The 12,361-nt window shown below is 49.0% G+C and overlaps 5 protein-coding genes across 5 annotated transcripts; 4 read left to right on the forward strand and 1 right to left on the reverse strand.

Moving 5' to 3' along the window:
- Positions 1-35: 35 nt before the first annotated feature.
- N7503_000795 (methionine aminopeptidase 2) lies at positions 36-1,722 on the forward strand (the record flags this gene model as incomplete). Its single annotated transcript, XM_057060356.1, has 7 exons — positions 36-75; positions 128-244; positions 350-945; positions 998-1,261; positions 1,315-1,476; positions 1,529-1,615; positions 1,666-1,722. The coding sequence occupies 7 exons, from the start codon at positions 36-38 to the stop codon at positions 1,720-1,722; spliced, it is 1,323 nt and encodes a 440-aa protein (XP_056927279.1).
- Positions 1,723-1,948: 226 nt separating this feature from the next.
- N7503_000796 (sphingolipid delta(4)-desaturase family protein) lies at positions 1,949-3,464 on the forward strand (the record flags this gene model as incomplete). Its single annotated transcript, XM_057060357.1, has 3 exons — positions 1,949-2,137; positions 2,296-2,574; positions 2,661-3,464. The coding sequence occupies 3 exons, from the start codon at positions 1,949-1,951 to the stop codon at positions 3,462-3,464; spliced, it is 1,272 nt and encodes a 423-aa protein (XP_056927280.1).
- A 718-nt stretch (positions 3,465-4,182) lies between these two features.
- On the reverse strand, positions 4,183-5,382 carry N7503_000797 (uncharacterized protein; the record flags this gene model as incomplete). The annotated part of the gene is made up of 7 exons (XM_057060358.1): positions 4,183-4,602; positions 4,655-4,738; positions 4,794-4,909; positions 4,968-5,026; positions 5,098-5,120; positions 5,194-5,264; positions 5,343-5,382. 7 exons carry the CDS (start codon positions 5,380-5,382, stop codon positions 4,183-4,185), a joined length of 813 nt encoding a protein of 270 aa, XP_056927281.1.
- Positions 5,383-8,614: 3,232 nt separating this feature from the next.
- N7503_000798 (UBA and UBX domain-containing protein) lies at positions 8,615-9,658 on the forward strand (the record flags this gene model as incomplete). Its single annotated transcript, XM_057060359.1, has 3 exons — positions 8,615-8,696; positions 8,752-9,098; positions 9,152-9,658. 3 exons carry the CDS (start codon positions 8,615-8,617, stop codon positions 9,656-9,658), a joined length of 936 nt encoding a protein of 311 aa, XP_056927282.1.
- A 335-nt stretch (positions 9,659-9,993) lies between these two features.
- Positions 9,994-12,033, forward strand: N7503_000799 (RAD52 DNA repair protein RADC; the record flags this gene model as incomplete). Its single annotated transcript, XM_057060360.1, has 6 exons — positions 9,994-10,001; positions 10,077-10,377; positions 10,439-10,525; positions 10,576-10,755; positions 10,812-10,989; positions 11,042-12,033. 6 exons carry the CDS (start codon positions 9,994-9,996, stop codon positions 12,031-12,033), a joined length of 1,746 nt encoding a protein of 581 aa, XP_056927283.1.
- Between the last annotated feature and the right edge of the window lie 328 nt (positions 12,034-12,361).

The raw sequence follows: 12,361 nt of genomic DNA on the forward strand, positions 1-12,361 counted from the left end.
TTCCTCCACTTCACCACACTCCTCTATACAACACCATGGCAGCTCAGGCGACCGAGAAGCTGGAAGAGCTTGCCTGTGAGTTTTAATAATCGCCAAAATCGAAGCCGCGGAACTAACGACAATCTAGTGAACGGCCAGAACGGCGCTCCGGCCGATGTCCCCGCAGCCGGCCAGGCCGCCGAAGCGGAGGACGACTCTGACGACGACCAGGAAGAAGGCGCCCCCGAGGCTGGCGCTGCTGGAGGTAGGTTTTCTCAGCGCTGTTTTTTAAACAACGCACCTTCATCTCATATCCCGCCTTTGACAATGGCTGGGAAAAATGACCATTACTAACAATGCTCTCTCACAGCCGCCAAAAAGAAGAAGAAGCGCAAGTCTAAGAAGAAGAAGAAGGGTGGCGCCAAGGTCCAGAGTGAACCTCCTCGCGTACCTGTCGCCAACCTCTTCCCCAACGGCCAATATCCCGAGGGTGAGATTGTCGAATACCTGAACGACAATGCCTACCGCACTACCAACGAAGAGAAGCGCTACCTCGATCGCATGAACAACGACTTCCTCCAGGAGTACCGCCAGGGTGCTGAGATTCACCGTCAAGTTCGTCAATATGCGCAGAAGAACATCAGACCCGGCCAGACCCTTACGGAGATCGCTGAGGGTATCGAAGACTCTGTCCGTGCCTTGACCGGCCACTCAGGTCTTGAGGAGGGTGACAACCTTAAGGGTGGTATGGGTTTCCCTTGTGGTCTGAGCATCAACCACTGCGCTGCCCACTATACTCCCAACGCTGGCAACAAGATGGTCCTCCAGCAGGGCGATGTCATGAAGGTTGATTTTGGTGCTCATCTCAATGGTCGCATTGTGGACAGTGCCTTCACTATGACCTTTGACCCTGTATATGACCCGCTTTTGGAAGCCGTCAAGGACGCTACCAACACTGGTATTCGGGTAAGTTCTTGCGACTAGAAAGTCCTCTGTATGATGCTGACTCAGTTTATAGGAAGCTGGTATTGATGTCCGCATGAGTGATATTGGTGCTGCCATTCAGGAAGCCATGGAGAGCTACGAAGTTGAGCTCAACGGCACTATGTACCCGGTCAAGTGTATCCGCAACTTGAACGGTCACAACATTGAGCAGCACGTCATCCACGGAGGCAAGAGCGTGCCCATTGTGAAGGGCACTGACCAGACTAAGATGGAGGAGGGTGAGACTTTCGCTATTGAGACTTTCGGTAGTACCGGAAAGGGTTACGTCCGCGAAGAGGTATGTCCATGACTGCAATTGAACCGAGTAGAATCGAGTACTGACTTTAATAGATGGAATGCTCCCACTATGCTCTCGCACAGGATGCTCCTAATGTTCCTCTCCGCCTCTCGTCGGCCAAGAACCTCTTGAATGTGATCAACAAGAACTTCGGCACCCTGCCCTTCTGTCGTCGTTATTTGGACCGATTGGGCCAGGATAAATATCTCCTTGGGGTATGTTTGGCTCTGAATTGTGAAGTATACAGTCGGACTAACAAATCTTTAGTTGAACAACCTGGTCGCGTCTGGAATTGTGCAGGATTACCCCCCTCTCTGCGATATCAAGGGCTCCTACACTGCCCAATTTGAACATGTGAGTGCTCTAACAGCATCTGGATGAACCTCAACTGACTCTTATCACAGACTATCTTGCTCCGGCCAAACGTCAAGGAGGTCATCAGTCGTGGAGACGACTACTGATTTGCTAGTGATATTATAAGCACCTCCCAAAATAGTCAACGAAGTGAAGAATCGTAAAAAGCTCCAGCAAATAATATGCAATGTAGATCATATCATGCCAAGCCTCATCAAGTAATGGACCATCCAGGTCTCCCGTGTCGCCCCACGTGGAATCGAGCCACTTCCGCCTTTTTTAAATCCGCATTTCTTTCCATGTCGACACTTCTCGACTCACACAACCTTCAACATGTCTTCGGTAGTTGAAACCACGCCACACCTTAGGGTGTCGGCGAAAAAGTCTCAACCCCAAACCGACACCGCCTCTCCACGAATTCCACCACCGAACGACACCGCGGTAGAGGACAAGTTCTTCTGGACTTACACTGAAGAACCGCACCGGTCAAGACGACAGGCAATTATCAAAGCCCATCCAGAGGTATGTGACCCGTCCATTTCGTGTTGTGGTGTTGGACCGCTGTTTGTTGGTACCTGGATTCGGGAACCCGGGCCACGGTTGAAGTTGAACCTACGTTGTCCGCCAGGGCACAGCACTGAATCTCCTGGAATTACTTGCTAACCTCTATCTTTGACTAGGTGACCAAGCTCTGTGGTCCTGAGCCTCTCACAAAATATGTCGTCCTCGGCGTTGTCTCCCTACAAATCACCTGCGCATACCTCCTCCGCAATACCTCCATGCTCGACTGGAAATTCCTGGCTACTGCCTACGTGATCGGAGCGACATCAAACCAGAACCTGTTCCTCGCCATCCATGAGATCTCCCATAACCTGGCTTTCCGGTCCCCGATGGCCAACCGCATGCTAGCCATCTTCGCGAACCTCCCTATCGGATTACCATACAGTGCAGCATTCAGGGTAAGTGCCCCTCCATGACCAATTGCTGGCCATAGGCAACAATAAACACCAGAGAACCAATATAACTAACATTCGTCAATCAATAGCCCTACCACCTTACCCACCACAAATCCCTCGGCGTGACAGGTCTCGACACTGACCTCCCAACCGCATTCGAAGCCTTCGTCCTGAACTCAGTCCTGGGCAAGACATTCTTCTGTACATTCCAGATCCTCTTCTATGCCGTCCGCCCAATGTTCATCTACAGCCCGCCCTTCACCTACATCCACCTCATCAACCTAGTCATTCAACTCTCATTCGACTACTTCCTCGCCTGGGTTAGCGGCTCCTGGACACCAGTCTTCTACTTCCTTGCCTCCGCCTTCCTAGCCGGATCCCTACACCCATGTGCAGGCCACTTCATTGCCGAGCACTACTTCTTCTCACAAGTCAAGACCGGCGGAACAGAGTCCCTGGCCGAGTTGAAGACCAAGCCTGCCACAAAGACGACTAAGCCTCACCCCCTTGATGAACTTGCCCCTCCGGAGACTTACTCGTACTACGGTCCGCTGAACATCCTTACGTACAACGTGGGATTGCATAATGAGCACCATGATTTCCCGGCTATCCCTTGGACGAGATTGCATAAGTTGAAGGAGATTGCGTCGGAGTTTTATGATCCTTTGCCTTGTCACCGGAGTTGGGTTTGGGTCATTTGGACTTTCATTCTTGATGAGAATGTTGGTCTTTGGTGTCGTGTCAAGCGGGCCCAAGGTGGTCGTGTTGTTGGGGGTGGTGGAGGTGAGAAAAAGGCTGGCACTGGACGAGGTGGCGAGGGGATTTCTGCTGCGTCTGCGGGTCCAGACGGTGAAGAGGGTGATGGATGGAAGGAGAGTGAGATTCAGTGCTAGATTTTGGGGGTTCTTTTTTTCTGTTTGTATACTTCATGGGTTCGGTGTTATTGATTACTAGGAGTAAATATCATGAATGGTATTGGTCAATGCAATTGTCAAGGATTTATTTTTAGAAATGTTATATGATATGTTTATCTACAGATCTAGCAGTAGATCCAGTAAATTCGATAGTCTCAACATGAATGATATTGCTAGAAAGAAGAATTAAATCTACGTAGTCTAATTTCAGGTCTAGAACTCTTGTCTGCATGTAATCCTAGCTATTCTATTGGACATCTACTTGCATATTCGAGATCTAGAAGTAACATCTGGTCCTAAGAACAAGTTTTAATTGCAAGAACATGAATTCCATCTTGCAGATCGAGCCAAGGTTTATCTCACAAAGGCGAAGAGTCAAGACACTCAGTCCGTTCATCATAACGTGATATTAGACAACAGGAAAGATAAGGAAGCAAAGAAAAGGGGAAAGAATGGGATACACGGGCTGGATTCATCCAAAACCGGAAGTCAAGACAGGGTGTGGAATAAATGAAATATGAATACTCGAGGGGGATAGAGAAGCGAAGTCGACACAAGAAAAATGCTGATGCTAGAATCAAAGGGACGGGCTCTTCAAGAGACACTCCAAAAGGTCAAAAAGAAAAAGGGTAGATGAGAGAAACTCGGGAGAATCGGGGCATCGAGTCGTGATAGGCATAAGCACGACAGAGCAAGCCTAAAAGAAGAAATAGGCAATCAAGAAGCTGATCAGGCACAATGCAGCCACGATCTGGAGCGGCACACCAGTAGCACCCTGAACGTGTGTCTGTTGCATTGCTGTCGGGGCATCCTTCTCGCCGCCGGTCTTGCGCTGCCGCAAGCCCTGGTCTGCGAGTCGGTCCTTCAGTCTTTGGATTTGCGCATTCGCATCGGAAAGCTGGGCCTTCAGATCCTCGCTTGAGGGAAGGGAGTTAACAACGGCGGCCTTGGAGCTGGTGAAGGTATTATCGGTCGGCGGAGATTCGGACTTGGGCTTTTCGGAGAATTCGGGGGCGGGAATGGGAGGTCCTTGCTCGGTGCTCATCTGCTTGGGGGCAGGGGTCTCGAAGTGTGCGCCACCGGGAGAGGGGTAGGACGGAGGCTCATCGTCAACATGCTAGTATAGGTGGTTAGTTATGCGCCAATCATAAGAGCAGTTCAAGACATACTTCGCTCTTCACATCCGAGTCTGGGCCCAGCCAAACGACGCGAATCTTGCGCTCTACCACGGCGGACTTGGAAGCCTTTTCGAACTGTGACAGATGTCAGTAAAGAGTACATGAATTCGGTGGATTTGCGAAAACAAACAATTGACGTCACATTCGCGAACTCCATGTCCTTGGTAACTGCGACGGACTGAACCAGAAACTTGTCCTTGCACTTGGCATCGGTAGCCGGCTCCTCCTTCATAGCTTGCAGAAGGACTAAGTCGGATGAATTAGCTCCAGTCCATTATATCGAGGTCGCAGAAGAGATTCGAACCTTGAACATCGACCTGTTTACCAGGCTCCACCCGGCCGGAGTTGGGGCGCACACAATAGCTATACACAGTCAGATCTCGAACTTGAAGACCAAAAGACGAAAGTCGCAGCCGACAATAGTAGGCACATACTGCTTGGGGGCGGTTGTCTTAACCTAGCGCACACAAAAGAGTCCGGTTAGATAAGTCCACGCCTAACATTGCCCGAGGGGATGAAGGCGCGCATACCTTGAACACCAAAGGCTCGGCAGTGGTATTACCCAAACGGAGAACCTGGCATACTTCTTGGTTGAAAGGACCTGTTTACGACAAAATTAAACACTGCGATCAATCTGATTGTCCTCCGATCTGCGGACTCGATCGACTGGGGAACTCACGCTTAAAGGAAAGCTCCTGGGGATCGATCTCGACAGACATGGTGGCTTGGCGGTGGATAGCGCAGAGTATGTGGGATTTTGAAGGGGTCTGTAGCTTGGGATCCCACAAAGAGGGTGCGCTTGAAACGGAGAACGGCGTGGGGAGGTTATCTGGCCAGGGAGCTGGGGTCTCAGGAGTTGATGATTGTCTAATTCGGGATACGCTGACTAATGGATCAGGTGATGGGTTATGACATCAACATGCAAGTTCTAGATGCTCGTCAGATATGGAAAAATAAACTTGGTTATAGAGGCTTTGGCAAGGGTGGAATACTGCCTCGGTAAGAGGGATCAATGGAGATTCATGATTCCTCGGGATGCTATGACGGCGTAAATGCATGTGATGTGGTGGGGTTTTCCAATTAAAGTAGAAACTATTAGAACTATCAGATCCATATCCACTTTTGAATGCTTTGCTACTTCGATCACAATCTGCCATTAGATGGAGTACAAATTGAGTAAAAATGACCTAATAATTCGGAATTTCAAACGTTCTGAATCAGGAAATGCAATTGACGATAAAAATTGAAGTCTCATCTCCAGATTAAAAAGTTTCAACCTAAACGTAGACAACAACATGGCAATCATAAACATGAACATAGCAGGCAGTATCGACAAGACCGTTAACAAGATTTTTCCCGATTTTTTTTCTTGTCTTGAGCCGTATCCAAATCAACCATTCAACACCAATTTATGGCTCATCTTCTTTAGTTTTTGTTTTATCTTATTTTGTGCCGGTAACGAGCCCGAGTGTATTCCGGGGTGCCGAGAAATTTGATTGCAAGCAGACTGTAGGGTGAATTTGGCAGGAGGACTTGCAGTCTAAACATTTAGTTCATACGCACATAAGAATTAGAAAGGACCATTTCAAACATACCTTGAGACCCGACAATACAGGTCGAGAGGGGCTGCCAATCAGTGTGATCAGCAGCATGAATTGAACTTGTGGGTGTTGATGCCCCAAGCCCAGCCTGAATTCGCCCTGACACTCGACATTGGATTTTCTTGTTGAGTGACGCCTGTTCAGAGATGACTCGAGCAACAAGATACTTTGGCCGGTGCTTCTTCACCGCATGCCGTCGTTTTTACCTGTGGCTTGTGCCTCCACACCACAATGAAAACTTTGTTCGGTCAAGCGATCGAGACCCGGAGGGAGGGTGGGGGGGAATGAAGGCCAATTTCGCTGCTGTAACCGCTCCAAACTGAATCTATCCAGACACTCAACTTGAGGATTTGTAGTTTAGTGACACCTGTTCAGAGAGGAGAGGTGAAAGGACCGCGACAAGGAGGAAGAAGCCATTTGACGAGCTCGATGATTATGCAGTGGCGGTGGAATTGATTCGAAGCCTCGGGAGGGAAGAGTGATAGCTCAGCAGGCTCAATTGTTGGCAGTATATGGCGAAGGCATTGTTGCTGTAAGGGCCACCGTATCTCATCTGGGAGTGGTGGATCTTACATGGTCAAAAAGTCAATGCACAGTCACAGGAAAGGGGATTGATCATTTGATCATTTGGGAGGTACCTCAGTCTTGTCAAGGCAATTTGGAAACATTTGTTGATGTTGTTGTGACTTTGGACCAGGCCAACCTCACGAGCAGGCCAACCTCACGAGCAGGACAATGCTGAGCCAGACCAAGTCCAGTCCAAAGGACCAAGCAAAAAATTACCAGACCGAAAGCAATGATGATGAGCCCAACCAAAGAATGTCCTTCAAACATGGTTATTGTGGTCATGTGAATAACAATGGGTATTGTCAAATCTGTGAGGGGGGAAGTCAGCACAAAGAGGAGTTCAAAGAAACGAAGAGGAGGAAATGTAAACATATATGTGGGAAAACTTTGAAAGACGAAAATCAACAAAGATTTCTGTGTGCATGATGACGCAATCCATGGACATATCATGAATTAACAAAGTCCCAAGGGAAAGATGGAAGATGATGAAGAAAGCTCAAGTTAAATTAGGACTTGAACATAGAGTAGGAGAATTTGGAGTTCCAAGAGGTGGAAGGAAGATCGAAGGATGGAATGGGAAGTTCATAGTGGAGTTTGGAACTTGAAAAGATGGAAGAGTGATAAGGAAAGTATAAGACAATAGGAGGGAAGAAGAAAAGTTGGGGGTAATTATACTCTCGGGAATAGGGAGTGAGAGTGTCCCAAGATGACTTTTTACGCTCCAGGATCACATTTGATATTCAGGATTAACCAATCGTAAGAAATTTCATAACAAACACATCACGATTGAATTGCGAAAGCAACGTTTTAATGATCTGTTATGCCCGCGTGATTAGTCGATCCTCACGCAGCCCGATCCAGAATCAACCATCATAACAGTCGGAAGATCACTATGCCATTTAGATACTACCTATAATACCCCCAGGAACCGTACACCAGACTATAATTTTACTTCATGTTTCCTTTAGGATATTTCTCCGTCCAAATAGTATCAGAGCAGCCTATTTCTCTAAGACACAGCACCAGTCTTCCAAATAATGAATTGGATCTCTTTCGTTCCGTTGAAGAGATATATCAATCTCAGGTTCCATAAAACATCCTCGAAGACCTAATCACCAAAATAAAGCCCGATCCGTTATCCTTTGTTTTTCCCGCAAGAAAAGCTACATTGGAGCACTCGCTTAGTTAGCAGGATGAAGATGCATGGAGCTGTTCCCCTCTTATTTGCAGCCCGGACCCACCAATCGACCCATGGACGTTGATGGCCGGTCAACAATATGTCTAGTATGAAGATCAGTGCCTTCGCAATCTTGATACTAGAGCCTATCAAAACATTCATATTCAAGCCCACCAGGTTTCAAAATCATCTGATCGATTTGCGTTAACCACAGTCTAAAAATCAACAGCGACATCGACCATTGGAGATCAGGAAGCGGGTAAACCAGAATGTCGTTCGTTATGCTCGGACTAGGTCCTCTGTGGCTCAAGACCAGCTATTCGAGTCTGGTGCGATTCATTTTATCGAATTACACAAAGGTGAGGTGGTTGTTATAACCATTGGGTCCCAAATCGCCAACTGGAGTGGGCCCGCACTTATCGCTCGCCGCCTTCACGATAACGTCACCCGCAAGCTCAGCTGCTCCCACCTTCACCGATTACCTGTCCCTATCGCCTTAACACCCACCATCCGTTCGGCTTCATCGTACCGCATACCGCACTTGAATTCCCACGCCTGTGATCACTATCGAACCCCTTTCGCCCTCATACACTCCCGCCACCAATCATGGCTTCGGACCTCGATCAGCTCATTGACATGGGCTTCGACAAAGAACGCGTAGAGCTAGCTATTTCCAAAACCGGTGGTCGTAAGTTTTCATTGCTTGAAAATATCCGCTATAGCCTAGCTAACACATCGGACAGTGCATGGCGCTCTGGAATGGCTCGAGACAAACCAGGACAAATCACTGGAGGAGATTAAAGCGGCAGGATCACAGGAAGCAGAGGAGGACGAAGGCCCTGCGCTGCAACCAGGCGAGGAGGCCCGTAGCTTGGTCTGCAACGACTGCGGCAAGAAGTTCCGAAGCCATGCGCAGGCCGAGTTCCACGCATCCAAGTCTGAGCATGTGGACTTTTCCGAGTCGACCGAAGATATCGCGCCATTGACAGAGGAGCAGAAAAAGCAGCGACTGGATGAGTTGAGGGAGCGACTGGCAGAGAAACGGTCAGCACAAACAATGCAGGATAAGGCAGACCAAAAGCGAAATGAAGTACATACCCCGTTGTTGACCTATGTGAGCCAGTGTCTGACCATACTTCCCAGGAAATCCGGAGAAAGAGTACCAAAGAAAGTCAGGACGCAAAGGAGGACCTGAAGCGGAAACAAGCATTGAAAGATGCGGCTGCAAACAAGAGAGAGAAGGCGGAGGAGCTTGAAGCTAAAAAGCGCATCAGGGCTAAGATCGCGGCGGACAAGGAGGAACGACGATTGAAGGCTGAGCGTGAGCGTGCTGAGCGTGCGGGTGTGGCACCGCCTCCCCAGCCCGCTGCTGCCCCAGTGCCTACAGCGTCCGGTCCAACTACGTCGAAGCCTGCATCTGCTTATACCGAGACTCGTCTGCGCTTCCAGACCCCCAGTGGAAACATTATGAAGACACTTCCTGTCAGCACCACTTTGTTCGAGGTCGTTGCGGCCTTGAAAACGGAGGATGGCATTGAAGTTGAGAGCTTCACCCAGAACTTCCCTCGGAAGGTTTTCAATGCCGAGTTTTTCGGGGAGACATTGAAAGAACTAGGACTTACACCAAGTGCGAGCTTGGTTATCCAATAATTAAGCTCCAGGCCCACTGAGGACCTTGAGCACTTTGCTAAGTATGAGAAACGACATGGCTTCTTACGTACACAACATTGTGTAAATGAGCAAGCGGTTGAGTTATTCATGAGTTCAATGAGTATCGTACTGTTACAGCTGGCTATAGTCATTAATTGTTTATAAACCTAGCGAGCCCGTAAAACTAGTGCTGCTGCCTTGGTGCTAGTCCACTAGGTAACACTGGTCGGTGCGAGGCTGTTATCACCACGTGACAGCGTGAGGCCCGCGTGATGACGAGACGCGTTTTACACGTCCCCTCTACGTTAAACAACAACACATCACATCGCCAAATAATGCCAGCGTAAGACATACTCCAGCGATGACATTACGCACATATGAACACCCGCGTATCCAAAGACTGATCTTTTTCCCTCAGTGTTGGCGACCAGCATCGCGGCGGACCCGTAACTATCGGGATGCCAAACAATCCAGGTGCCTCCACGGCAAACCCCTTCGAAGAGCCCGAGCGACGTATAAGCGAATATACAGCATCGGAAATCGCTACACTACAATCACGCCTTGATAAGCAGTTGGGGCCGGAATACATCTCGGCACGACCCGGTGCTGGAGGGCAGAAAGTGCACTATCTCTCGGCAGATAAATGCATTAATCTTGCCAATGAGGTGTTTGGGTTTAATGGCTGGTCCAGCTCTATTCAGAAAATTGACATTGACTTTGTTCGTTGCAATCCATCCGACTTTTTTCTCCAACGGCACAGCTAACAGTTCCCTGACCTAGATCGAGGAAAACCAAAACACAGGCAAAATCACACTTGGCTTGTCAGTGATTGTCCGGGTGATATTGAGAGATGGCACATTTCACGAGGTAACGAGTCGTGAGCTTCTTTGTGTATTGCAAATGACTAACGCTTTCAGGATATTGGCTACGGTCACATCGAGAACTGCAAGGGCAAAGCGGCAGCATTCGAGAAAGCTAAAAAAGAAGGGACAACCGATGCATTGAAGCGTACATTGAGGACGTTCGGTAATGTTCTGGGCAACTGTGTCTATGATAAGGACTACCTTTCCAAGGTCACCAAAATCAAAGTCACCTCGGTAAGATATTGTCGCTAATTTGGCTTTTTTGAAAAAATTGGCTCATCTTTATGCAGAATAAATGGGATATCAATGAGCTACATCGGCACCGTGACTTTGCGCCTGTCAGAAAGGAGCCCGTTCAGCCAAAGAGGGTCGCTGAAGATGATGATCTGCCTCCGCCGCCCACCGTCGCAGCTACAAGAAGCGGTGCCCCAAGCAATGCGATTTTTGAAGGCGATGGCGAATTTGGCAGTACGCATAGATTCAAAACAATCTGTTAAGTCCTTAAGGCTAATTGTCATAGGTGATCTGTTCGATGAAGCCGATTTCGTGGTGTCTGCCTCGAATGGCAACCCTGACGAAATATCACTAGATCCAGAGCCACCACGCCAACAACAACCACCCACGCCTATGAATCGCCCGATTCCACCACGAGGGCCGCCTACAGGGCGATTCGATCAAAATGCAGTAACACCTTCAAAGCCGGAAAGATGGAATGGAGGAAACCCAGCTATGAGGCAGTCGATGCCACCGATGGCGCGACCGAACCCAGCAGCCATGCCAGACCAGAGGCGTCCGATGCCTGGACCTGGCCAGGTCAATAATATGCAAAATGCAAGGCCCGGAATTCCTCCTAAGCCACAGCCCGGTCCTGGACCCCAAATGCAAAATAATAACGCGCAGGTGCCAATCAAGCCAGAACCTGGTCCCGGTTTCAACAATGACTCGAACCTGCCACCCGCTTCTCAGTCGGTTGGGTTCTACTCTGCTAGAGTGGCAGATGCTCTGCGTGATAATCCCAACGCGGTTCCTCTTCCAGGAACTCAATTTGACCCGCACGCAGAAAGCCCGTCTATTCGCAAAACTGCCGGTGTTGACCACACTAAGAGTGTCCCCATCACCAGGCCAATGCTGGGGACCGCCTCACCAGCAGCCAGTAACTCGCGGGATTTTATCAATCCTGCAACCGATTTGCAGCGCAAGGTCGGTGCCCCAGTTGGACCACCCGTTGCCGTCGGTAGCCCTCTGTCTCGAGGCCCGTCAACATCTACATTTCGCCCCTTAACCCGCCCCAACCCCGATGCTAGGAACAACCCCGCAGCCATGAATCGAGGAAGTGTACCTCCTCAAAACAATCCAAACGGGAAACGTCCTCCTTTGAATGATGTTACCAACGCTACCACATCTCCTGGCACGAGTGCTGCCCCCGTTCCAGCGGGCCAAAATGAACCCAAGCGACCACGAGTGTCTGATGTCGCTCCTGAACAGCCACAAGCACCTCAAGCCCCAAAATAATTCTGCTTCGTTCGTTTTAAAGTTCAAAGGTCAAGCATCAAGCTACATTAGCGGGTATCAATATTTTTCTCCTCTGGCGGGTTCATGATCTTTGTCTACGGCGTTGATTACATGTCTACTATGCTGGGGATAGGAGGGGCGTTTTTGTTTTCGGGAAGCGTATTGAATGGTATAGCCAGGGACAGTTGCTGTGCTATCTCTACTTTCCTAACTTTGGTCCGGGTGGAATTGTAGTGAAACTAGATAGAACACATATCAGACAGACTCAGAGATTCAGTCACCAATTGATTCCAAATTTCGGATTCATCGTCATCTATACGCTCCACAG

Source organism: Penicillium pulvis, assembly GCF_028828015.1.
Source record: "Penicillium pulvis strain IBT 33274 chromosome Unknown contig_10_segment0_segment0, whole genome shotgun sequence".
Taxonomy (NCBI): domain Eukaryota; kingdom Fungi; phylum Ascomycota; class Eurotiomycetes; order Eurotiales; family Aspergillaceae; genus Penicillium; species Penicillium pulvis.